General features: G+C 41.6%; 1 protein-coding gene across 5 annotated transcripts in view; it reads left to right on the top strand.

Annotated features, from left to right (window-relative positions):
* The window catches only part of MICAL3 (microtubule associated monooxygenase, calponin and LIM domain containing 3), a 168,255-nt gene that overhangs the window by 110,992 nt on the left and 30,402 nt on the right, over positions 1-26,861 (top strand). For 3 of the 5 annotated variants that reach the window (XM_027680764.1, XM_027680762.1, XM_027680761.1), the window contains 9 exons: positions 7,461-7,656; positions 11,899-12,137; positions 13,244-13,333; positions 16,377-16,514; positions 18,668-18,730; positions 21,970-22,074; positions 22,690-22,821; positions 23,224-23,315; positions 24,544-26,413. In XM_027680764.1, the coding sequence (XP_027536565.1) occupies positions 7,461-7,656; positions 11,899-12,137; positions 13,244-13,333; positions 16,377-16,514; positions 18,668-18,730; positions 21,970-22,074; positions 22,690-22,821; positions 23,224-23,315; positions 24,544-26,413 (2,925 nt within the window). The remainder of the gene's footprint in view (positions 1-7,460; positions 7,657-11,898; positions 12,138-13,243; positions 13,334-16,376; positions 16,515-18,667; positions 18,731-21,969; positions 22,075-22,689; positions 22,822-23,223; positions 23,316-24,543; positions 26,414-26,861) is intronic. The other 2 variants (XM_027680765.1, XM_027680763.1) reach the window with 1 other exon arrangement.

Here is a 26,861-nt window from a genome sequence, read left to right as displayed (position 1 = left end):
AGAGCTTTGACTCAGTAGAGTGCATCTTCTAGAAAGCTGAGTTACTATTCACTGCTATGATTGGTATGTGTACATTGCAGAAGAATTCCAGCAGGGCCATTGTCAGGTTTGAGTTCAATTTGAATCCTGTGCATGGACGCTGGATATCTTGCTTATGAATAGACTTTGTTTTTCTTACCATACCATCCTCTTTGAATTCAGGCCTTTTATATTTAGCAGAACATGTTATGGATCAAACTGGAAACACAGACATCAGAAAATTTGAGATTTGATGGCTTCTTTTTACAACTGAGTAATTCAGGCTTCCTGAGGGCTTGGGAATACCCTAGAGAGAAAGCTGAGGCATTATATCAAAATAACATTGACATTTGATATCTACTTGTCATGGTTTAACCCCAGCTGGCATTTAAGTATCATGCAGCTGCTCTCTCCCTCACCCCCCACCAGCCCTGGTGCGCAGGAGAATCTGAAGGAAAGTAAAGCTTGTGGGTTGAGATAAGAACAGTGTAATAATTGAAACAGAGTAAAATATTATAGTAATAACAACAACAATAATGATAACTGTAATGAAAATGAAGGAGAGAGGAATAAACCCAAAGAACAACTGATACACAATGCAATTTTCTCACCGCCCACCCACTGATTCCCAGCTAGTCCCTGAGCAGCTATCGGTCCTTCCTGGCCAACTCCCCCCACTTTACGTGTGCTGGCCATGATGTTCCATGGTATGGAATATCCCTTTGGCCAGTTTGGGTCAGCTGGCCTGGCCACACTCCCTCCCAGCCTCTTGTGCACCTACTCTCTGGCAGAGCCCAGGAAACTGCAACATCCTTGGCTCAGGATAAGCACTGCTTAGCAACAGCCAAAACATCAGTGTGCTATCGAGGTTATCATCACACTAAACCCAAAACACAGCACTGTACCAGCTACTGGGCAGAAAATTAACTCTACTCCAGCCAAACCCAAGATGCTGTTCGGTATTTGCATTCGAATAAATGTGTTCTTGTTTCTGTTTGAGGAGGTATTTATAGTGCCCCTTTTGTCTTTGAGATTGTGCTTATCAAGATTCAGGGGATCCTGCCAGGATATGTGCAGTTCTGCAGTATGTGATGTGAGGCTGTATGAACAAGCAGTGACAAGAATTCACTAGATCTGCTGGGCTCTTTCCAGTGGTTTCCTGGAGACATTTCTTCAAAGAGAAAATTTAAATTTTAAAATTTTAAAGGGTGGATGAATCTAGATTTAAAACTTTGAATTTCTTACTAACCCTTAAAAAATCCATTCCGTTTAACACACTTCTGCTGGTCAGTTTAGAGTTGCCATGTACATGTTTTATGTATCTGTTACTGTGCAGTACAAAAATTGCTAAGAGTGGCTAGATGGCAATTTTGGAGAGGATTTCATAAAAAATCAGTTGCACTTATATAAATGGAATGTTTTAATTGACTTACTGTTTCAATGTGTGCAGCATCTAACCACGGACCTCTGTCCCAAGATTTCCTTTCCTTTTGTACACACAGTGCTGGGCATTTTCCTACGCCAAAGTGTTTTTTCTTGACTTGAGGTAAAGTTGAGAGTGAAGGAGTTGGCATTGTGCATTCTGGATCCTGTTTCTGGCAATGCCACTAGTCTGTTATGAGATTCTCTTGCTGGTATTTAATCTCTGTGTCTGGACTTGTGCAATGCCCCTACAGTACTTACCTACTTCCAAAATAGGTTTGTTTTAGTGTGCTAGCACTTGTAAAGCGTTTTGAGGCTCTTGAATGAGAAGTGGAGTTGGAATACAAACAGGGAGTTAATGGAACTGAAGTGGGTGAGGGTGAAACTTCTAGGAAAAAACATGGAATTCAGTTTGACCTTAACACAGATGAAAAATGAGAAGCCTAAAAATGCTGTTGGATCTTGTCTGCTGCCTTTATATCTCAGTGATAATGTTTGCTGAGCTGCAAGCACACTTCAGAAACCTTACCCCAAAAGATATTTCTTAGAAATTAATGACAATGGAATATGAGGGCTTCCAGCATTTCTGACTCACTGCAACACCTTTAAACTCCAATGCAAAAGTTCCCATCTTCCTCTTCTGTACTTTGTCATGCACAATGTGCTGCTGTCTCTGTAGGAATTGTTTTATCTGACTTAGTTATGTTCTCAAACAATTGTGTGGAGGTAGAAGTAATTGAAGAGTTTGGAAAAGACAAGTGAAAACAAACAGGTGCAGTGTTTCGCATGACCGCAAAACCACAAGATTTGAGAAATCCAGAATGATGTTTTTCCTGAGAATGTATTAATTCCTTCCCCCTTTTGCATGTGTTTCAAAGTAGACTCCTTTATTTGAATTTCCATAACTCCCCAAGGCAGCGGATGAGTCTGTGCAAAATACTGAACCCACACTTACAAGAGATGACATGTAACTTGGATATTAAGATTGCAAGCTAAGAAAAGCAAGTCTAGAGATACTGCATGATTAATGAAAATAGCTGCAGTAAAATAGACAGGTATTTTCCCTTTGGGAAGAATTCATTGTTCTCGTGTTCCCAGTTCTCTCCTGCATCTTCAGCAAATGTTGTGTCAGGGAGTAACTTTGGCAAGATTTCATCAAGCTTATGGGAATAATGTGTCGATTTTACAGAACAGGGTGGTACTGGGGGGGAATTGAGATGGGATCCTCTCTCAAGAGGAGCTTCTCAAGCCTTCCAGGAATTGCCAGAGTTGCTGGAAAGGACACACTATTAGGCAAGCAGTGGTTCTGTGCAGGAATGTTATCTCTGATCATACACTTATCTTTACAGGAGGCAAGCTGTGTCAAGGCTGAATTAACTAAAGGATTCTGGCAACTTTCATGCACCAGCTAAGCAGCCTGTCCTGTTACGAAAAACAGTTCCCTTGAGATGATCTGTGTAATGTTCATGGCCCACTGGCTCCTCCAAAGTAAAGAATCAGGTCTTAAAATGTGTCCTATTTTGGATGTTGCTCGTGGGTTTTTAGCTGATCAGTTGATTGCATGAGAAGCCACACTTGGCTTTCAGGTAGCTCCCCTCCCTGGATAGTAACACAGCTTTCTTTTCCCAGCAAATGCAGCCTCATCAGCCCCTTTTCTCTCAGCTGTGACTGGTTGCTGCCTTTTGTCTCTGTGGGCCCAGAGGCGCTGACCAGGTAGAACGTCAGCCAGTGGCTGTGGAGCCGTCTTGTGCCAGTGAGCTACAGAACAGTCTGGGGAGCACAGCATAATGATTTGAGAGAGACACCTTTCCCCTCCAGAGGAACTTTAAGGATAAGCTCTAGAGTCTACAAGAACTGCAATGGAATAGGCTTTGCCCATCCATTTAGCACCGTATATATATATATGAGAAGTGATAGTAGGAGAGCTTCAGATTCCCTTGTTCCTATTTGTAGTTTCTTATTGTAGCATCAAATGAATTGGTGTGAACTTTGTAGCATAATATGAGGAAATTGTCCATCATCTGAACACGTTAATGATACCTGTACCTCACTCTTATCCCTTACATAGATTTGGGAAGTGCAATGCTTTTCCTTCTGATAGTTGATGGCTTTGCGGTGCACAAAGCTGGCTATGAGTAGCATTTCTCTTGTTTCATATTTGGTAACAAACAAGTTTGACAGTGGCTTTGCAGCTACCCAGATGGCATCTTTTAGAAGCAGAACCAATAGATCAAGTGAACTAAATGGTCCATGTAGTGCAATTCCTGGAAATCCCTTGCTGGAGCTGGTAATCAGTTGAGTTTCTGTATCATGTTCTCTGATGTGGAGCTGTTTTCTTTGCAAAGGGGAGTGGAGGGATGTGACCAATCCTGCATCTCAAGTGTGTGGATATATAAATTAATTAGAGAAGGTACTGGGAATGTGATTCCTCCTCCTTTGAGATTTTGAAGCATGGAGTGCTTGTCAAGCTCACAGGACGTCTTGGCTTGTCCACATCCTTTTGCATTAACGTTTAGGTAGCTTTTCCAACTTTGCAGTTTCTTAACACAGTTGCATTGAGTCACTCCCACTTACAGTTTTGCTGTGATAGGATTTGTTTGATTTCCTATGTACCAGTTATACTGGGTCTTCATGATGAGAAGGGCAATGATGATTTGTGTTTTAAAAAACATATCTGAAAGATCATGTATGTTCATGAAATGCATATAAATGGATGTCAACTTGATTTTCAGTCCTCCTCTGCCTTAGAGTGATTGCTGCTAGTCTTTCTCCCCACCCTAGATACTGGAGCATTGAAACAACCTTTTTAAAAAAAATACTCTATTCCATTTCATTTAATTATATGGGAATGGTTTTATATTTTGTTAGAAAATAAAAGAAGTAAAATAATATCAGGTGGATTAGAAGTTCTTGTTCTTTTTGTTTTTCATCATTTTTTTTCTGCTTGTGGACCTTGCAGCTGTGTTAGGGTTTGCATCAGAAGAGAACAAGTCAAAAACAGCTTGTGAAAAGATACTTCTGTTGAAGTAGCTGAGCCAAGCTGATAGCTCTGGGTATATGAAGAGTTCCAAGTAGTAGGAAAACTTTTTTTATGATTATTTTAGTGTATTCCTCGTTTGCTTTCCCTCACCTTGGTGTTCTTGTGTTAACCAAAGTCTTTTGGTCTTTTACTGTCAGCCAGAAGTGGCAGAGCAATATTCCAGGTCAGTTCCCCTGTTACTGTGAACTCAGGGTTGGGGAATGTAACACAGATTGCAAAAATAGATTTGGCCGAGGTGGTATCACGATCAAGAGAGAGAATTAAATGAAACATGAATCCCAGTTGAAAAGCCAGTCCAGTTCCACTAAACTTTGCAAACACTAACACAACATAAGGCTTAGCAGCAGGAAACGGTAGAGACCACAGTATCCCTGGAAATGCAAGGCAATGTTCCCACCTGCCACCTGAGCAAGCTTCTCTGGTTTATACTGTAAGGAAGCCATGTAGTTCCAGCTGAAGGCACAGCAGCCACTTGCCCACATCACAGAAGGGTTAAATCATACTAAGGAAGAGAGCAAAGCACTCCTGGCAGTTGTTTTTATGAGATATTATCTTTCAGGAGAGGGATTGGAAATAGATGCCACTAATTATGGCAAGGCCTGTGTAATTTTGTGTGGAACACTGAGATGGTACTGAGAGAGTAATTGCCATGAAAAAAAGGACTGTTAGGAATAAAGTGAGAAACTACAAAGGATGAAGAAAGGAAACAGAAGCTGTTTTGGAGGTTAAAATGTGTGAGGATAAAGTAAATGCTGCCAAAGCTCATGCTGGGTTAGACTTTGCAAAGGAAAGGAAAGCAAAGAGCTCTGTTCCTTAAGCATGTAAGTAAAAGCAAGACAAGGGAAACCAGAAGTGGGTCCACAGTGAGGATGGAGCTGACATAAAATGCATTTAATGTATAGTCAATCAGATGGCCTTCCATTTCAATTGGCATTGGACATGGGAGCAAAAGAGTCAGTGTGTAGCAAGATTGGGAAAGACTAATCCAATGATGCAGGAAGAAAAATTTAAATATTACTATACTGTAATGATTGAAAATAAAATTTGATCCAATAGTCTTTGTCTCAGAAGAGTGGAAGAAGTGTACAATGAAATTGTTAGCTTTGTGGTAACAGTTTGTGAATAAATCAAGGTATCACGATGTACCTTGCCTGCTTAATTCGGGGCAATACTATGTGACCACTGGGTGACAGAAGCATGACCTGCAGGTAAAAAATTACAAAGAAAACAAAACATCAAACAAAAAAGGTTAAAAGGTGATTTGATCAAGTACATGTAAGTTCATTTAAACAGTAGATAAAATGCCTTCTTTGGAGCAATAAGTAAAGACTGCTAGTTCTGCAAGTGAAACCCTTTGTTTTCATGCAGGTAGGTGGTATAAAATGTGACATGGATTCAACAAAAGCTGTGCCAGTCTGGATTGGCAGCTTTTATCAACAACATAACTGATTACCTCCAGGAGGGGAATACAGTGCATTTGAAAAGTCTGGGCTTCAGTAAAGCACCTGAATGCTGACACATGGAAATAATTATTTAAACTGGATAAAATATGGGAGCAGTACATGAAGTGTCAAGTGGCTAAGAAGTTGACTTAAATGGGAGATTAGAGGTTTTATTGAAAAAGAAAATAATGGGGTTAGATGTCACCTACAGATTGTGGAGTTTCACAGAAAGTAACCGGGGGACTGATCTTTGTGATAGTGTCACTAAGGTTTCTGTCCAAAAAAGAAAAAGGAAAAAATCTGCTGAAATTTCAAACCCCCACCAATACAGAGGAGGGTGGGCACATCATTCACTAAGAGCTGCAAAATGTTGCCATCTGTGATGTTGAACAGAAATGTAATAGCAGAAAGTACCAGGTCATGCACTGAGAAAGTGGTGAGAATTTTGGCTACCAACAAAGTTCTTATCAGTCGAAAGCAAAGAAGGAGAAAGATCTGAACGTCAGTCAGTAAGCAAAAGCCACCAGTATTATGTGGCGTATAAATAGGCAAGTGTGTTCTCAGCGTGTACCAGATGAGAGATTTCTGGCAGGGTTGTGTGTTACGCTGATAAGGCCTCATCTGGAAAGCTGTGCTCAGTTCTAATCACACAGGTTCTGGAAAGATTAATCCAAACTGGGACAGGTGCAGAGACCTAGGGGATGATCAGCACGCTGAAGAGCTTATCTTGTGAGAGGGTGGTTTGCCTTGGTTTGTTTAGCAAAGCAAAACAAAAGCATGGAAATGTTGGGCTCTCCAAATAGTAAGCTGGGTAAGGGTAAACAGTGGCATGTTATTCAAGCTAAAATATTAGAATATACTTCATTGAGTGCTACAGTGAGTGAAGCTCCTGTATTATTTTCTCCAACTGCCTGGATCACATATCCTTGCAATTTTCTGGGATTTCTGGGATTTTTGCTTGCAAACATCTCCCCAAGATTTTTCCCTGTGATTCATTTCATCACAAATTCTGATTAAAAAGCAACTTAATTCAAGTCTATGAAAAGCCTTAAAACATACTCCAGCTGGGCCTTTTTCATTCCTTCGCTCATCTTTAAGTAGTAACAATATTGTCTTTCTCCCTACCTCTGTAGACTTGACCGGTAACAATTTTAACACACAGCAGGATTGCCCCATAGCATTCCTACTGTGTCTCAGAAAATATATCCACTCTGTGCCCAGGCCTTCCCCAGTACTTGTTACATAGACTCCATTGCATCTCTAGTTTTTGCAGCTAAAATGGCCGTTTCCTCTCTCAACTAGGACATTTAACATTTTTTTTAGCATCTATTAGCCTAAACCACTTAAGATTCCCTTTAGCAGTCTGGCTTCCCAGCAGGTTGTGCCAGTAGTGGCGAACAGGATAATGACATAAGGTATTCTCTCGCTTTATTTACCTCCCTCTGCCTCGTGCCCCTTTTCTCACAATTGCTCCGTTTTCTTAGAGAATTACGTTTCTGACTGTTGCATTTATTGTTTATTCACTGGCTTATCCTTAGGTTCTAATGTGAATGGGCTGGAGGAGCCCAGCCTTGCCAAGCGGCTGCGGGGCACTCCGGAGCGGATTGAGCTGGAGAACTACCGGCTGTCGCTGCAACGGGAAGAAGAACTGGAAGAGGTTCCTGAAGAGACACTGGCAGAGCATAACCTGAGCAGCGTGTTGGACAAAGGAACAGAAGAGGATGTGCCCAGCAGGTTAGCACACATTGCCCATGAGCTTTTTTTTATACCCATCCCAACTGGCTTTTGCCTGCTTTTCCCTTAGCTTTCCTTAACATGTTATTTACCAGGTTGCCCTTTCCAAAGTTATTAAAGAAGTTCTGCATATGTACACAGATATTTTATCTTGCACTTTCTGTTCTGAATAGCTTATGACCATTCTTAGAAGATACCTATAGGACTGTAATGCCATGAAATTAAGTCCTAAGTTGGAACGGATTTTTTAATTTTTATTATTTTAACTGTCATGTAAATGAAATTTTTTAGCAAACTGAACACGATTTCAAGTAGGAGGGGGTTCCAAAGTTAATTTCTCTTCTGAATGTATTACATTACAATTCAAAACTATTTTTGATTTCAAGATGCAACCTTGACACACATGTAATCATGATGGAATGCTGGCGCAATGCCTGAGAGATATTAATTGGAAGCAATAGTTATGGCTGTTGAAAAATATGTTGTACCTTCATGAATTTCTCTTTATCTGCAAAATGCTTTGTAAGAACACCAGGATCCACGTATGTGCAGGTAGAGCTATAGGAAACAGTTGTTGCAAGAATCATTGAGAGAAAACCCTTGAAGAGATGTTTGTGAACTTTATGGTGAATCACACGCTTTTGCAGTCTTGATTTCTTAACAGGGTTTCAGATCATCTACTTGTCTTTATAGCAATAGCAACCCTTACCTTTTCAGCTCTGAGTCTGTTCAGTAGTCTTGAAATAAACTCAGAAAATGCTGTTATTGGTTTCCTAAGACTTAGATCCTATGAACATATTCTATGCATGCATTACCTACAGATACAGAGCTGTATGAAAAATTGAATAATCTTGGACTATTTGTGGGAGATGCAAACTGTATTTTCTTCACTCGTCTTTCCTTTAGTTCCCTGCTCAGGTCTGGGAATTTTATCAACTGTGACAATATAAACATTAATGATAGTAGGGATTTTTAGTCCTTTATGTTTCTAGCTCTAAAACAAAATTTAGTAGTGTGGAGCTATTCACTATTGTTATTCTTTGTCTTGATTTCAGTAAATCAGGACACAATAGACCTGCTCAATAAATGGCAGAAGACTTACAAAGGAGAAGAGTTAGTTTAAAAAAAAGGGAGTTTTTGGCATGAAGTTGTTGGTCATCTCCAAGTGATGTTTTGTGGGATTATGGAAACTGAGGACAGTATACTATTAGGTTAGCAAGTTGGATTTTGTCTCTTTGGGTGTTACATTTAGTTCCCTTCGTCCTACATTCATCCCCATAACCTGTATTAAAATGATATTTCTGTCTATAATAGACTGTATTGTATAATTTTGGATGTGAAAAGCAGTGTTTAGTGGGCAACTCACACTCTGTCATAGGGAGAAAAGAGAAAATACATCAAATTCCCTGTCAGTATGACCTGGAAAAATTTATGTTCCAAATCTAAATATGGCAAGCAATTTACTGAGAGCATTGACAAGGCTGTGTTGGCCAAACATGAGAGAGAGAATTTTCTAGGCAATGTAGCTATTGGGTATCCTCTGTTCAGCCATATCTACTCCATGATATGTCACAGAAAGAAGGCAAAAAAAGGGGGAAAAGCCTGACTACTTTTTCACCAACAAAAGAAAAAAAAAGTTTTGACTCCTGCAACAAGCCAACCAATCCCCGATTTGATCATCTTCACTGTCCTGGTGCAGCGCCGCAGGGTTAGGAGCAGGCGGAGGGGATGGGGAACTCTTTGTCCTCTCTGTGTCTTATGGAGCAGGGGGCTGGGCCTCAGGATTCACTGAGGTGTGAGATCTAAGTCAGGCAGAGACCTCACATTTTGGTTGCACAGCTTCCCGTCACACGCACACACTTGGGAGTATCCACGCTGGAGAGAAAGTTTACAGGAAACAGTACTCGGAGTATATTTTTTCAAAAGAGAGTTGATCTTGTTTAAGCTTCCACAAGAAAAAGGATCAGTTAAGCAATTACACCCTGACCACACAGGTATGAGGTGTGGGAAACCTTTTATATGCCTTATTCATTGCCTTTAACTTGCAGTAACTCCCAGTATGTCATCTGCAGTTTTGGTATCACACTCTGTGGCCTTTCAAAGCGGTGTCGGAAAGCTTGAGCCGTGTGGGTCCGCATGGCAAGGAAAGAGGTTCATTTCCACAGTTTGGGTTTTCAGTTAGTCTCCTCAGCACTAAGTCTGTGTACATACACCTTTCTAATGAGATATTCAACTGCTTATACAAATTCCATAAAGCAACCTACCTTGGTCTTTGAATTCTGCTTTGTAGAAAAAAAAAAGTTCAGCTGTTGGATTAATTCCTACAGCACAGGGTTGCCATGCTGAAAGGAATGCCCACTATAGCAGGCCATCTCGCTGCTGTCTTTCAGCTTCTCATTTCTCAGTATTCAAAGGTCAAATAAAACCCAAGTTATAAACAAAAGCCAAAGAAGGTAAAGTGAGCTATGTGATAAGGAATGTGTGTCGTCAATATTCCATGCGATAAGCCGCTGGTTGAAGAGCAGCAGCTCGTCCCATTCAGCAGTCATGGCAACAATTTGAGCAGCAATAAACCTTATTGACAGCACATGAAAACTCCAGCATGCGGCACCTGTCAGGTTTATTTCCATACCAAAGGTTGGGAAGGTTAATCAGAGAGGAGGGGAACATCACTTTTTATCTCTGTGACAATATCTGCATAAAGCCTGCGGAATATGCTTTGGTTTCCTGGAATATGCAGTGAGTCCATGGCTTGCACCAGTGTTTGTATTTCACGTGTGAAAATCAGGCAGCATGTTAAAAATAAGTATTCAGTTCATGCCGTGAAAAAGTGGGTTGTGACTTGAGCAAAATAGTGCTATATGGATGCAGAACAGTGAGGAGAATTTAAGAGCCTCTGGACAGAAGTGTGTGACAGTCAGAGCATGAACAAAGTGTTTTCTTATTAGGTTTGTTATCAAAAATAGGCTTTCAGACAAGTAGATGAATAAAATTATATAAATATGATATTACTACTGCACAAGTTATATTTTGTAGACTTACATGAAGTGTGAGCTTCATTATTTTCAACTTGTTAGTTTTCTCTTTCATTGTCTGTATGGGAAAGGGTTCTGCCAAAGGCTGTTAACCGTGATAATGGGCATAAGGAAGCAGAAATACTGTTCGCAGTTTATTCACCCAAACTTTAACTATTCACAAACAGTTTTCTCCTTCAGTCAGATGAACTGGACCTTCTAAGATTTATAGGGGAAGCATCCAACTTTTGTTCTAATAAATGCAGTTCTGTTATGACAATGATCTCTTAAGGAAAAGCAAAGGTAGAGTACCTTTTCACCCTGCATATGAAGTCTCTGGGTGTGCTGTAGTTCTCATTCATTTTTCAGTGACAAGCACAACCCCTTTTCTTCCCAATTCCTCTAGGTAGTCCAGCATGTAAGAGTGAGCCAGATTAAATGTCTTTGTATAAGTGGTTACATTTCTTGCCCCTGCAGCTTATGCTGAGGAACTGTTAGAATTAAACAGAAATGGCTTCTAAAAGGCAGTAATGTTTTACTGCTTTGTATAGTTTAGACTTTACCGTGAGAATAATAAGCTCATTATTGTAATTATCTTTGCACTGCTTCCTACAGTTTCTTGCCACTATGTACACTGTGTACTTAATTGGATACATATTTCTGTCTGTGATGTAGAAGAGTGAGTAATTTTGTATTTTTTTCCTCCGGCTCCCCTTGGTTCACATGCTGTATCCTTTGTCCTGATAGTTGTGTTGTGTGTTCCTTCTACTCCCAAAGCCTTCTCCGGTTCACAACATCAAGTGCCAAAATCATCTTGGCAGTAGCTGCCATATCAAAAGATGTGACCTTCTACATTCTGATACTGCTAATTCTTGCACTGGTTTATCCAAAGCACTGTGATATGAAGAAAGTAGTTTCTTTTTGCTGCGTTCAATTGTCATGAACTGTAACAATAAATGCTGCACAAATATTTGAACTTGGCTTCACAGGCACTTTTCTGCTGCTTCACATTCTTTGAAAGAAGCAGAACAAGGACCATACTGCAGCCCACACGTGATGCTGTCACTAAAATGCCTATGAAATGTTGAAAGCAGAAAATTAGTGTTATGTATTGAAACAATTTGTCAGTGATCTGAGACTGATCAAGGAAACATTAACTGCGTAATCTTTAATATTTTTATTTATTATTAACTATATAATCCTTATTTTTTTTCCTAAAACCTTACAGTAGTTCAGAGTCTGAGATGGAGGAGGAAGATGAGGAGGAAGAGGATGAACTACTGCTGCCTCAGCAACCCCCTTCGGACTTGGGTGGTGTGCCATGGAAAGAGGCCGTGCGTATCCATGCCCTCCTGAAGGGAAAGAGTGAAGAAGAGATTGAGGCTGAGGAGAATCACGAGATTGAGGACAAAGATGATTATGATGAGGAGGAATACGAAGAGGAAGAAGATGAGGAGTCGAGCGAAGGTTAGATTGGTTTGTCCTTTCTTTCTGCTAGACAGCAGGGAAAACTGGGTTGAGTATTGGCCATGCAGAGTGAGAAAGATTTGCCTGGAAAACTTCTCTTCTTCTTTCACATCTTTATTGTTCTGATTTTTTAAGGGAGTTATTGTCAAGGAAAGCTTTGGGTGGATTATTGTGGATACAGAAGGACTTTGCCCACAGGGCAGTTAGAGCACTAGTACCAACACAATATGCTTCCCATACACCATGCCAACATGTGCAATTCACAGCTTTGTGCTGCTGTATTGGTTTATTGTTGGTTTTTATTATTATTTGGAATTGGATTTGAATGTGCCCTTTGTTCTTCGGCAACAAGAACTGGAAGCATTGTGGTTGCAGTGCCTCCCTAAGGGGTAGTGCCCTGTCACTGTAGTCAGGGCATTCCAGAAGAAGCTGCTTGTAGCTCTCCTTTGTTAAAAGATGGCCTTGAGAAATCAGGGAGTTCAGGTGCTTCCCATTTTAGCTCTGAGAGACTTCTGTGGGAAATCTTAGGGAAAGACTCGTTCCCCTGTGTTTGTGTCAATCACCAAAATGCAAAGTTTGTGCTAAGAATAGACGTGTTTCCAGTGTTTCACCACCATGCCAAATTTCTCGCTGATCTTGTCTTTGTCTTTATACTCACATTTCCATTTTGTGGAGACTAGTAGACTCCAAAGAGCTTTTTCGTAAAGGTCTTTGGCTGCCTACTGCAAGCAGAGGTCCAGTTTTTTGAGCCTTAGTGGCAGCATTGTTGATGAGCTCAGCAGGCTACTTGGCTACTTCTTCAGCGTAGGAGCTGTATCTCCATGACTGAAGTCTGTGGAAATCAGGACTTCTTTTTAAGTCTGGTAACATGCATGTTGTGTGTTTAGTCTGCTGAGCCGTGGTGTTCTTGGACGGATGTTGTTCCATTCAAGCAGTTTTCCTGTCAGACACTGAATACAGTGGGACTACGGGGAGTTGCTGGATTTCCAGACAGTCTCTCTTTCTGATTCTGTCCCCTCTCTTTCTCTCTTTCCCTCTCTCCATCGCTTGTGTGTGTTCACGCGTGTCTGGTGTTATATGTGGATGTGTGGTTCCCTCTGCTGTAGAGGGGGAGTATAACCCTTGGGAGAGAGAGCTGCAGCAAGGCCTCTGGCTTCAACGTCTCTCAGATGAAGAGGACTCGGGTACATATAAAGGTACCCGTACACACCATCTCCACTTCCATTTCCCCAAAGGAGCGGGGAATGTTTTAAAGAGCAGGTCCCACATGAGAAATCTCTGTGTTTTATTTAATTACCAGCTCCCTCAAAACTGATTCGGGAGCTGTTGTTATCTTCGTCTCCTCGTCCAAGTGCCATAAATCAGTTCTGTCTTTGCCACTGGATTTAGTAAAATGATAAAGCTGCCAAGTACCTCAGGATATCCAGAAAGCTTGGACAATTTGCTATTGTAATTTGTATGAACAGTGACCTCCACATATTTAGGAGTTTCAAATTTGTTCCATACACACAGACTACTTGCACCTGTGCAATATCTCAGACATATGGGATGCATCAGAAGTGCTGCCTTTAGACTGCCTGTGTCAGCAAACTTGCTTTTTTTGTTGTCCCTTGTTGAGTGTGTGTCTGTGGGGAGAGTCTGGGGGGCAACTAATCAAGCTGCAGCGATCCCTCAAGATTTTTTGAACAGTTGGTCATAAAATCAATCTGACATTCAAATCTAACTGGTTGTGTTCTCTTGCAGTTTATTTTCAAGTTTTGGGTTGGGTTTTTTTGTAAGCACTTGGTCCTAATAGCTTGTTAATACCTTATTCCCTCAATGTGGTTCCTTAGAGCCAGAACACATAAGAGGAAAATCCAAGTGCTTTCCTGCATGTAAGAGGGCATATGCAGTTGTCAAACTGCATATTTTGCAGCTTATGGTTTTAATAACTGTAGCTTGGCTTCTGACCTTTTTTTTTTTAAGGGGAAAAAAAATGGAAGAAGTGTTAACATTTTTTCCCCATTTAACTTTTCTGATGGTAAGAATGAGAAGTATTAGTAAGATGGCTGAAGGGCATATCTGAAGAAGTTCCCCCTGTTGCAGTTGTTCATGTGCTCTTAACCTGGCTCTTAAGGAGTTGATTTGCAGGTGGCTCCTCATTCCATTAAAGTGAAAACACTGAGATTGCCCACAGCTTATAAAGTGCTGATAGGTGCTACAGTGGAAATGAAGGGAAATGTTACTGTTCCAAATCTAAGTGCAATTACTGTTCAGCTTCCTGCAAAGCTCAGCAGGCAGTCCTGAGGGAAGCTGTGCCAGGTGTTTGAAATTCTCAAGCACTTAGACCTTAAGGAAGTGTTAGGTTTGCCTCTTAGCCAAGCAGCAGTCTTTCATGGCTGGCTGTGCTGCTCCTTATTTACTGGAGAAGGTGAGAGGGACCAATGTTCTAACCAGGACAGGCTCAGGCCTCTGTCCAGAGGCTTGTGGAGAAATTATAGGTGTGTATGTTACCGTAGTCTAAATCCCAGAGAAATCCATTTTAAAACATGCAGATCACGTGGGACCTGCTCTTTCCAAGCCTTGCTGAGGGACTATATACTTCTCAGCCATTGCTGGCAAACCTAAACCTTTTAACACAGAATTTTGTGCGGCGATGCAAGTGCTAACTCTACTCATCCTGGGGCCTGCATGCGAGTGCTTTGGTATGGAGCGAGAAAAGCGCAGGTTCCTGTCCCTGCAGGATGTCCAGTGGCTCCGGTAGCCCATGTGGTTGTGCTAATTGATACAAAAACTCTCTGATCAGGCGATGGAGACATAAAACCGCTAAATACTTGGCCGAATTGTGAATACCGCTCTGCATTTGAGTTTGTGCCTCTGAAGCCTTTTCCCCTTAATAACCATCTGATGATTCTGTCCTTCCTGCAGTTCCTTCGGCCTGTTTCTCCTGCAGTTTTAATGCCAAATCTCACACATAATCATTCCTAAAATGCAAGGCCCGAACAGTTTGTCATGTCTGGGAAAAACATGGCCAGGAGAGAGGAACTTCATTAAAATGAGACAGCAGGAAATAACGAGTGCAAGCTCTAAATGCTGCTAACGTGTCCTGTTTCCTTCAAACACTACTGCACCATATGAAAGTCTAACTGCTTTTGAGGTTCTAACCTGCTGAAGCAGTGTTTTGCCCTACTCAGTGGTAATCCAGCTGTTGTGAAAAATGATGTCCTACTTTATAAAGTAAGTGGGCATTTTCCTTTCAGTTTGAGATGTTTGCTTTTGAAGACCACTCCTGGAGAAGGTGAACACTGTGCCCTGTAGAATCAGTTATTTTTTTATGGATAAATAAAACCTGAGTTACAGTCCCAGAGCAGATAACAACAGAGACAGGGTCTATGAATGTAATACCTCTGAGTAGGTGCTCCCAAAGGTGGGTGTTCTGCAGCAGTTAAACAAGTTGCTTCTCAATTGCTTTAGGTGCCTGTTGTTCCATAAGTAGCTGAGCTTCGTGTAGGCAAGTATTCCCTTCTGGGGAGATGGGAGTGGCTGTTAAATCACAATCAAAATGCTGTTATTCTTCAGGAAAAAAAAATCTCCCCTTTGAACAGGTCAGTACAAAAGAGCAGGAGTAAACAAAGTAGTGTTTTAAGTGCTAAAGTAGGCGTGTGCCCGTGTGCATAGGCACATGCACACATGTGAAACTCTGAGATCCATCATGTAATTTAATTCACAAAAAAGTGTGTACCCAGCCCAGAAAGGAGTGCTTAACCCAATAATAGGGAATGAAAAACCTTTTGTCTTGGTGCATCAAACTACAATGCAGATTGTCGCTTGCCTTTAACAGCAAGACATCGTTTACAATAATCATAATGAATAGGCTGAAGGAGCTGGAAATTTCTGCTAAATTGGTATTTACATACCACATACTGTTGGACACCCAGAGAATGTCTTTCATTTCAGCGAAGCTTCTTGCAATTGAGATAATCTACAATTATTTTCTTTATAGCATTCCTCTGCCTTTGGAATGGCATTATTCAGCTTTGATGGGAAGTATGAGGAGCGCTGTATTGGCGTATGCGTGCACACACAATGCCGAGCTTTTTCTGTCTGTCTTGCAAACTGATCTGAGCCAATAATATTTTCTTTTCTTATTTCCTTTCCTATATTGTGTTACCTTTCCTTTCCACTGCTCTCCCATCTTTTCCTCCCTGTCCTTCATACACCCTTCCTACAACCTGGTATACCATGCCCTCCTCCTGCTAGCTGGAAACCTTAGGCTGCAGCAGATTGTAAATCCGGTGGATCCTCTGGAGATCCTGGCAGATGTGCACTGGACACACATCCGTGAAAAAGAGGAGGAGGAAAAAATGGTCTCAGCCTCAAAGTCCTCCACCTCCAGAGGTAATATCCCCCAAGCCCCACACTGTCAATTCTTGGATCAGAGTTGCAGCTGTTTAACTCTGTTGTTTCTATGCCCTTCGAGAGCAGTGACTTCAGCAGGGGCAGCAGTGATTGAAAGGAACTACCTTCAAATTACACTGAAATTACACTTGGTTAAGCATTGTGCTTTTCAAGCCAGTGTCTGTTTAAAATTACTGCTTTCTCATCTCTGTGTTGTGACTTCTAACCCATTTGTCTGTCTGCTTCGACTCCATAGCATTTTTCTTCACCACACACATGATTTGGTGGTGCTGGAAATCTGCCCTCCGTAACTGACTTTAGGGGTACTAAATAGAAGTTGTCGTGTTCTTTTTGTGGCAGTGAGGACTCTACACCTCTTTAGGGAAAGCTGAAGGGCTGTGTTGTGCAGCTACTCCAGAAAAGATTGAACAAGGTCAGCTTCTCTATTGAGTGTATTTCTCTGCTGCTGGTTTTCAAAGAGTGTAACTGCATCTGGTATTAATAGGGAAGGATGGGGGTCAAAGGGCTTGCAAATCTGATGAGTGGGAGTTTTGACTGCCTGTGTTTAAAGTTTGGCAGTATATCTATTTTTTTTAATGTGAGGTGCGACCTTTGCATGTTGTCAGTTACTTAAAGGAAAACTTTGGAGGGGGAAAATGCCGGTAAGTCCAGATCTCATGAGTGCCTTCCAGCAGTCTCTGCTGACCTTGTTCTAAACTGTATTACAGTGTGTCTTAAGGTAAGTATGTCACAGGTGCTTTACCTATGGATTTAATAAAAGTTCACCATGCAGTTGATGAGCAGTGCTCTTCTCCCAGCCTGCAACCACTATGACAGAACTGTAGAGGGAGTAAGTATGCTGTGGGTTGTCTTTTACAGCAAATGTGAAATTAAGTTAAAAGGCCTGGGGCTTTACCTCATGCTTCCTGATCATCTTCTATTCCAGATAATTATCTTTTCCTCACAGTTCTAGATGTTTGGTGTGGGGTGTTTTTAATCCTGGTCTAGGCTGATACACAGTTCCAGATCAGTTTGGCTACACTTATAACTGCAGTTTGTAGAATGCACACTGGGACTTTCTGGTGTGAAATCTGTGCCCTACAAATAAGAGGTGGGTGTTTTGTTCCCACATTGCAACCACAGTGTTTAACTGTCTGTAACATTCAGTATTGTTAGAGTAGTTGCTTAATGTTTAAAAAATACAAAATAAAAAATGTTAACACAGTTTCTCAAGCTTACAGCAATTCAGGTTACTTGTGCTTCTGCTTCAGAGTGAGTCTCACTCTAGTTTCCAAGTTTTTATTTTCATTTGTATTTTATAATTCCTACTTTTCTGTATTGTACTGGTACAGTTGCCAGCAACAGGTGATCCTTCCAAAATTGATTTTGTGGTTTTTCTAAATTCCTTTGGGAATGAGGGCAGGATTTTAATTTCCTTCCCCTAAACCCCAGTCAAACTGGGACAATCCTGATTGATTGATTAGCTGCTTCAATTACTTTGTTATGTAGTACATGTATGTACAGGTGTATCAGCAGTTTGGGGTTTTAAAGGGCTGTTGCCAATATGTATTTGTGGACATGCTGTAAGTTTTCAGCCTGAGTTCAACGGGCAAAAAGCTGGCTGAGCTCTGTTCTGTGATATGAGTTGTTTGGAGAGCCCATCGGTAGCAGCAGCAGTGATAAGATTTGCTGTGAAAGCCTGGGATAACGTGACAGTTCATAGAAGCCCCTCTCATTCTGCTTTGGGAGCTTTTCTTCATCTGCTGGCATGGGCACCTGGGCAGCGCAGGTTCTGGGACCCCTGGTATGACCACCCCTCTCTTGTTGCTCAGATCCCTCCTCTCCTCGTTTCACTTCTCTGCAGAGTTTCAAGTGGAGCACAGTAGCAGCAACCTGCTGGTCAGATGCAGTGTTTCTCTCACTGTGCCATCTGTATTTCCTTTTAACATTACAGATCCTAAGGGAAGATTAGGCCCCTGACATTTTTGTGTTGCCTCAATTTAATTCTCGAGCCTGGAATCGGTTGTTTAAAATTTCATAGGTTTTATTCCTGTACGTGCTACTGAAAAATTTCCCTTTGTCACTCTTCTGTTTTAGACACTGACTGATGGTCTAATTTTGATTTCTTACGATTTATTGTTTTTTAAATTCAGCGTCCGACCTTCCCTCCGTACGCCATGAGGCGGTACAGGCGTGGCTGGAGACGGTCCCTGGAGGTAGTTTGGTGATGTTCTATGTATTCCAATGCACAATAACCCTGCCCGTCTCTTCTCCATGCCTTCAGCAGCTGAGCTGGTACTTTAACCCTGGAACTTACGGCCCTGTCGCTACTGCATGAGTGGAGTGGAGGGCGGGAGGAAGGGGAGTGTGCATGCACGCCTTGCTCAGACAGACCCCTCTCGCATGAGCTCCACACCCGTCGTAACCCTTCTGAGGGCAGGTTATCTTGGGTGCGATAATGCAGAAGGAGGAATCCAGCTGAGCACTTCAATTTGCTTTGTCAACTGAAGATGGGAGCAGTTATTCTTCCCCAAGCCCACAGAATAGAAGAACGTGGGGCTTTCTTGCAGGTGAAAGATTAAGTGGTAGAGAGTGCTTAGAGCAATGGCAGTTCTCTGTAGCAACTGCAAACTGTAGTTATCTGGTGGAGGAAATAAGAAAGAATAATAAGATTGAAACTGGGATCTTTAGGAATAGCAATTGTGTTTCCTTTGGCCTGGGGTTTCATGTCATTCGGGAAAGCCTCGTGAATGCTGAAGGATGGTAAAGCTCACCTGCTTTTTTATATGTGCTCCTCTAAGCTCCATTACAAAAGCGGTGAGCGTGAAGATTCTGGGATGACAGTAGGGGGGTACATCTGTGTAAAGCTGTGAAGGTATCTCATTCAGTGGAGTAGTTTGTGCTGGGTAGTTGGTGTACAGCTGAGTTGCTTTGGCACATCACAATAGCTAGCTTGCCTTTAAAACTTTGCTTCTGCTGCTGCTTTGGCAAGCCAGCAGTGTTTACAAGATGTCTGCACACGAAGCAGTCTGCTCACAGCTGCCAGCTAATACAAACCAAGTGCTGATCCCAGTTTCTGGCTGCTGTAGTGTGTAGCTTCTGAGTTACTGTGTGACAGCTTTTGGCCTCTTGCTCCTTACCCTAACTGCATATATGTATATGCACAGTATATGTATAATATAACCAGCCACCTGCAAGCTCTCCATGTCCCTCAAAGGGGGATCCACCCTTGCACCAAGTCGCTACTTATCGATGCATCTGTAATCTTCCATTGAGTTTTGTGTACCAACCTGTTTAAAACCTGATTTTCTCCTCTCTCTCCAATACAACCTGTGTGTGTCATGTCAGTTCATGGTTTCTGGATCTGAAGACCTACATATACGTAGTGGATTCAGATATTCTTAACATCAGTTATGTTTTTTGCAAGTTTTGATTAAGATAACTCACATTTGCTGCTGCCATAAAACCATCCCATGACATTATCATTTCCAAAATAACATAAGCTACTGCATACCTAAGCAACAATCAGACTGGAACATGTTTTAGTTTTGTTCAGTAGATTTGTAAATGCCCCTGTGGGAAGTCCAGCCTTTGCCATATGATTTAGTTTCCTATGCTCGACGTCAGTATGGGTCTGGATTTTATAATCCTCTGACATAAGGGAATAGGCCAGGACGTTATCACACGTGAGTGAAAATGCCTTTTCACAGTAGCTGACAGAAAATAAAATAGCCTGCATGTTTATGTATGTTAATAATACTATAGAACATGGAAAAAGGGAAATTCTCAGGTTGAAGGAAGAAGACAAACCACTCACTGAAGGCTGTGTTTTGAAATAAGCAAAAACCTATATTAGAGAAAGAGGAGAGGCTGCAAGACCTTGGTTTTAGGGAGGGTTAGTTTGTTTTCAAGATTGTCTTAATTAGCATTGCTGTCATATAAATGATTGCAAGAGCCACATCGTCACTAGTAAATAAAGAGGACCAGGACCCTGACTCAGGAGGAACCTGGCACACCGTGGTTCTCTCCTGCATGGCTTAGCTTTTTTGCCATCCAGGATCAGGGGGCTGTGTTCAGACTGCCTGTGGGAACAGCCTGGGCCCTTCCCAGGGAACTGACTGCTGGGAGTTGTGCCCGGAGCCCTCCTAAGGACAACAGCGTGACACTGTGTGCTTTCAGGTCGAGAGACCTGCACCATTTAGTTTACTGGTGTAGGTGCAACCAAGAAGGTTATAAATATATAACTTATCGTTGTTATAGAACCATATCCTGTGTGTATAATGGGCAGATGTGCATTGTAAAACATGCTGACTGTGTACACATTTGTAAGAGGATGTACAACAGAGTTAAATGTCTGCATGTTGTTGAACATGAATTGATAATAACTCACTTCACACTTTTAAAACTGTAGTTGACCAATGCTACTGTAGGAAAAAGAAACTGGGAAGTGCTCACTTTTCCTTTAATATTTAAATTATGTTTTATGAAAATGTTTAACAAAAGAAAAAAAAGTAAATCATCCATAGCACTAGATATGGGATAATGTGTCATAAGGTTTAAGGGGTTATTTTAAAAAGTGTCATTTAATAATGAAATTTAGACCCCAGACTTTGGTCTTGTCTCTCCCCCTGTAATTAAATCCTGTCACAAATAGTAATGTCAGATAACATAATTTTCAGAGTTGCAAATTCAAGAATCTTTTCTTTATTTTGACCCAGCAAATCAAATTATGATCTGTAAAAGAAAAAAAAGTTTTGAAAATGTAATTTAAACTATTTAAAAGTATCTCAATTAATGATCTGTGACAGCAAAAAAGTTTTTTATATATAATTTTAATTACTTTAAACTATCTCAATTTGTACCCTATGTACTTGTACAGCATATGAATTTTCTTAGACCTTATTACCAAAGACTGCAGTAGCTGCACAGAGTTAAACAGTTTCCAAATGTAATAATGGTCAATCCCAAAGCTGGACTCTGTCTCTAACTTACACCCTCAAAACCTGTTTCAATTTCAAGATGAACAGTCATGGTACATGGTGAGATTTCAGTTTTGACTTAATACACATATTCTGTCAAGTGGTGGTGACTGTTCTGGTGTGGTAAAGGACAAAAACAGTCTTCCTGGAAGAACAATAAACTTTATCCTGGTTTCATGTCCTCCTAGTCCCCTTCTTGTATAATTTTTCACAAGGCCTGTTGCTCAGAAAAGCCTTGACTGCTTTCACTGCAAATGCCTTGGAGACTCCCCGGAGGCAGGCCTGATTAGTTGGAGTCTGGAAGTGTTGTTCCACCATAGATGTCCTTCCAGGTGACACATTTTGGGATTTCTTGTTTTGGCAGTAATTAATAAACATCTTGACTATAAACTGTTGGTACAGTTCGATGTAGAACCTTTTCACTGTCTAGTGTTTGTCTTCTTTTCTTTTTTTCTCAATATTTGAATATATTCTAGCTCCGTGTGAGGATAATGATGTGGAGGATGAGCTGGGCACAGAGCCTGCAGACACAGAAGGGCAGGCAGGTGAAGAGGGAGACACGGGTGCAGAGCTGGATGATGGTAGGGTACCGTGTGCAGCATTTAAACCTGTTGTGTGAACACAATTGTACTGGCAGAAAATACTTTATGTGAAGCTACTTAAACATGGTATTATTTTTAGTGATGTGGGAGTTTGTTTTGAATAGTCAAGAGGGAGCCAGGAGTGAGCGACAAGAAGAAAGACAAGAACCTCAATGCCATGGATTTTATAATGAATTTCTTATGTCTTCTCACCATAACTAGAGTGTCTTGTGTCCGTATTCTGTGCTGATACTGATGAATAACAGAAATAGAAGTAAATTTGGGAAAGTTCTACAATATTATGCCAAAATCCTTCCCTTGCTGTTGTAAAATTAACTGCATATGCCAGAAAACATCGAAAAATTGCCAGAAAACAGATAAGGCAGGACTTCAGTTACTGATTTAGCTATTTGTACGAACAGTCCAATCATTAACTGCTTACATTGACTGGCTAAATAACTAATTATTACACCAGAAAAGGAGTGAAACATTTAGGGGTTCAGGTTATGAAGGTGATTAGCACCTTGTGAATAAAAAGAAAGTATTATGTCCTGATGGATTTGTATTCAAATTATCTTGTTGTTTTTTTTTTTCCCCTGCCCCTCCCATGATCAGATGACATCGCATCTGATGCAGAAGCGGAGTTTCGCTTACGCCAGCGTGGCGTGGAACAGGCAGAACTAAAAGTCTCTGAAGATGAAGAAGATGAAGAAGAAGCAGAAGGTACTTCTTCCAGCGTGGCAGAAGGTAGTTGCTTTCTCATCAGTGTTTCAATGATTTTGATTGCATTTGAGATAATCTGTACATTTATGGGATTTGAGAGAAGGGAGTCTCTCGGATTTGAACCATCTTGCTCTTCTCAATGGCAAGGCATGTGCTTGCATTGACGTTTTGAGATGAATGTTCTGAATGCATTAATTACAGCTTCCTAAATGTGAGAACCCCTCTAACTGCTTTTTCTTGTAAAAATTTTTACATTAAAAAGCTTGTACCATTTTGAATATTTAAAAGGTTTTGTCTATGTTCCAGATGTCCAATCTAGAATTTGTAAAAAGCTGAGAAATTTGTCTGTACTTACTGTGTGTAACATAAGAAAAATTAGAATATTAATGGTCTCTCGTGTTTTTGGAACATTTTTGCTTTCCCTAGATCCATGCAAACCATCCATCCCTATCCAGGCATCTAGTGACAGTGTTCTTCCTCTGTCTCCAGCTGCTAGTCCCAAAGCAAAACAAGCAGAGGTAAGAAAAGGAATCTTTGACATTTTTCAGTTACCACCTGTAGTTCAGTAAAACAGTTTGTTGGATAAACTAATGAGGGCTGACAGCAGTGGGCTTTTCTCCTTTCCTGTATCTAAAATTTACATTGATCCTGAAATCTGACTTTATTTATACTTGAAATATAATGTACTATCTTTTTTACCTATCTTTGGAGTGTAGTGGCTCTGTCACACAAGTTCCCATCACAAAGCCCAAAAAGAATTATACAGGATATTTTAATTTCAGTGCCCAGTTAACAAGAGATATACATGATGAACGAGGGGAGCCATAACTAACGTGTTTCCTATTTATCCTGGTCTGGCTGTCTTTTATGTACCAAAAGCAGATTTAAAATTATAGTAGTAACCAAAGCAGTACTTCTCTATCCCAGAATTCAACATAAATCAGCTTAAGGAATTGTTGTACTTCATGTTGTCAGCCCTGGGAGGCAGCTTGCAAGTGTACTGGGGTGTTTGCAGCTGCTGGTGCCTAAGAGCTGAAAGTACATGATCCTTAAAATGTTCAATTCAAATTTTTCCCTTCCAAGTGCCTGTTTTTAAGGAATTATTAAAAGATGATACTTCATCCTAGAGAGTTTTGACATAAACCAGTTTACTTTTACAGTGGACAGATTATGGGCTAAGTCTGGTTTGCTGACAGCAATTGCTGACAACATTGACTTTCTGCTAAATTAAGTTTGTTTTTTTGAGGGCCATCTAATGGTTCTGTTAGACATAGTTAGTGTTTATATCAGTACAATGCCTGAATGCAGTTCTCAAGACCTGTGTGTTTAATAGAGAGGTTCATGCTCCAGTGGTCACGTGTCTGCATTCAAAAGAAAACTGGAGCAAAAGATGCCACTGGAAAGAATACTACCAGATCTCAGTTAGAGGAGTCCCCTGCCAAAGGGTTAAATTGTAAAAGAACAAATTGTGTTCTTGGGTAATATGGGTGTAGGAGGTGAAAACCAAAATTTCTCAGATTATTAAGGGGCAAGTGAACTGCAGCCTAATTTACTCTTAAAAGAGAAAGTGTCCCTTGCTTTAAGAAAGCATGGCAGCAGACACTAGACAGCAGGAAAGTGCTGTACAGATGAGACCTGGAGAGGCTTGCTTCAAATCTGTCTGAGATGAGGGACCACCACAATACACAGAGCTGGAGATTTGAAGGGAGAGATAATATTAATATTTTCCTCTTTCATTTTTTGTAGGATGTACGAGATCCCCTGGCTGAAGTACGCCGTGCAATAAAATCCCCAGAGGCACGCTTTTTTCCGGAGCCTTTCGTTCCTGAGGAAGGACCAAAGGATGAAATTCCCAAAGAAAGGAGAGTTAAGAGCCCTTTGGTGCCACTATCTCCAGTGTTATCCCAGCCGGTTTCATCACCAGAAGCCATTGCACCCACGTCACTAGCAGAGTCTAAGCCAGCAACACCAACATTGGCTTCATCCCCAAAATCTGCTCAAATGCCTATCTGTTCCCAACCTTTGCCTTCTGCTGAAACATCCATTCCATCCCCAGTGGAGCCTCCGGTATGTTTCCAACCTGTCCCAGCCTTAACGTCTACTCCTTTAGCCAAACTGGTCCTTAGGGGCCAGGATGGTGAGGTGGAAAAACTGGGGAGCCCTACTACTGCAGAAGAAGCCCTGAAACGGAGTAGCCTTGTGGAAGAGTTCTGGATGAAGAGTGCTGAAATCCGGAGGAGCTTAGGGCTCACCCCAGTAGAGAGAAACAAACGCCCAGAGACGAACTTCACTGTGTCTGCTCTTGAGGCAACTCCTCTGAAGGGTTTTAATAGCAAGAATATTTCAGGGGATGAAAGGATCCATCCTGTGAAACCCCAGCCTGCCCCAAGAAGACAGGGACTGTCCAAGTTAGAAAATGAGCAGATTTCTCTGCTCACTCCAAAGTCTCCATCAGAAAAAGAGCTAAAGATTTCCGGTGAAGTACGGGGAGATGTATCCAGCAGTTCTGGACTTGGCCTTCAGGAGAGCTCATCCAACATGAGAACTATGGCGAGCCAGAGCTTCAACACCTCTGACTCTACCATGCTCACTCCCCCATCGAGTCCGCCTCCACCACCTCCCCAGGATGAAGAACCAGCCACTTTGCGTAGAAAGAGATACCAGGCACTCTGGCAGAACGAGGTTGAAGCCAGGTCACCTCCAACACCGGCGTCAACACCTCCTGTTCTCCGACACCAGGAGCCAGCCCCTGCTGCCAAGGAGACAACTCCGGCCAAGAGAGAAGATGTGCGCAAGTCTTTTGCAGAAAGTGTGGACGAGATTCCGTTTGCTGATGATGTAGAAGACACATATGATGACAGGACAGAGGACTCAAGCCTTCACGAGAAGTTCTTTACCCCTCCTACCAGTAGGCCAAGACCAGAGAAACCACTTGTTTTGCCCTTGGTCAAAGAAAATGGTGGTCCGCCCTCAGTGGAAGGAGGGGTTAATCAAAAGAAGAGACTGTTCCCTGAGATTTCTGTGGAGGCCAAGGAGCTTGCTGAAGAAAGAATGAGAGCCAGAGAGAAGTCTGTCAAGAGCCAGGCACTACGTGATGCCATGGCTAAGCAGTTGTGCAAGATGAAAGATATGGAGATGGCTGCAGCTGCTGCTACTGCGGCCACAAGGGCACGAAAGGCATCTTCTATGCCCTTGAAGACCAAAGAATTGTTTTATGAGTCTCCAAAGCATTTGGCCTTGAAATTAGCAGAGGGATCCACACGAAAGCATAATTCTGCTAGTGAGAAGTTCTCCACTCCTCCTGCTGATATGGCTGGACCTGAAGGGTCTGTCAGCTCTTCAGAAGGCTCCAGTGGGAAGAGTAAGAAAAGAAGTTCTCTTTTCTCCCCTCGTAAGAACAAAAAGGAGAAGAAATCCAAAAATGATAGCAGACTTTCCGACAAATCTAGTGGTGGGACAGAGGAAGCAACAAAGCCCAGGTCGTTATGGAAGTCTGTTTTCTCTAAGAAAGACAAGAAGAAAAAGGCCGATGACAAATCCTGCCCGAGTACTCCCTCAAGTGGTGCCACTGTGGATTCTGGCAAGCACAAAGCATCTCCATTGATTACAGCTGCAGGTATAACACATATGTGCCTCTGCACCATGTAGTTCTCCTACTCCTTGATATCCTTGAAAGTAGGTTTGGCTTGCTTTGTCGTTCAGCTACTGTGCTGATAATGCTGCTCCCCAGTGTCAAATGGGCAGATCGGGGTAAGTGCTGGGGACTAGACTTGTATGTTTGCATATTGACAGAATTAGTTGATATTCACTGGAAAAAATGGATCCTTAACTGAAAGTTTCACTCTCAACATGGACAAAGCAAATCTGTTTTCTGCCTTAGACAGATTTGAGAAATAAGCGCTATTAGTTGGAATTTGTGACATTTCTTCCCTATTTTAATTCTGATCCTCATCTTTTCTTGGGTGGTCCGTCCTCTCTCTCTCTTTCTCTCTCTCTCTCTTTCTCTCTCTCTCTCTTTCTCTCTCTTTCTCTCTCTCTCTTTCTCTCTCTCTCTTTCTCTCTCT

Source organism: Neopelma chrysocephalum, unplaced genomic scaffold (genome assembly GCF_003984885.1).
Source record: "Neopelma chrysocephalum unplaced genomic scaffold, ASM398488v2 Primary Assembly neopelma1_59, whole genome shotgun sequence".
Classification (NCBI taxonomy): Eukaryota; Metazoa; Chordata; class Aves; order Passeriformes; family Pipridae; genus Neopelma; species Neopelma chrysocephalum.
The sequence above is the reverse complement of the archived record's forward strand: the minus strand, read 5'-3'. Positions and strand labels throughout refer to the sequence as shown.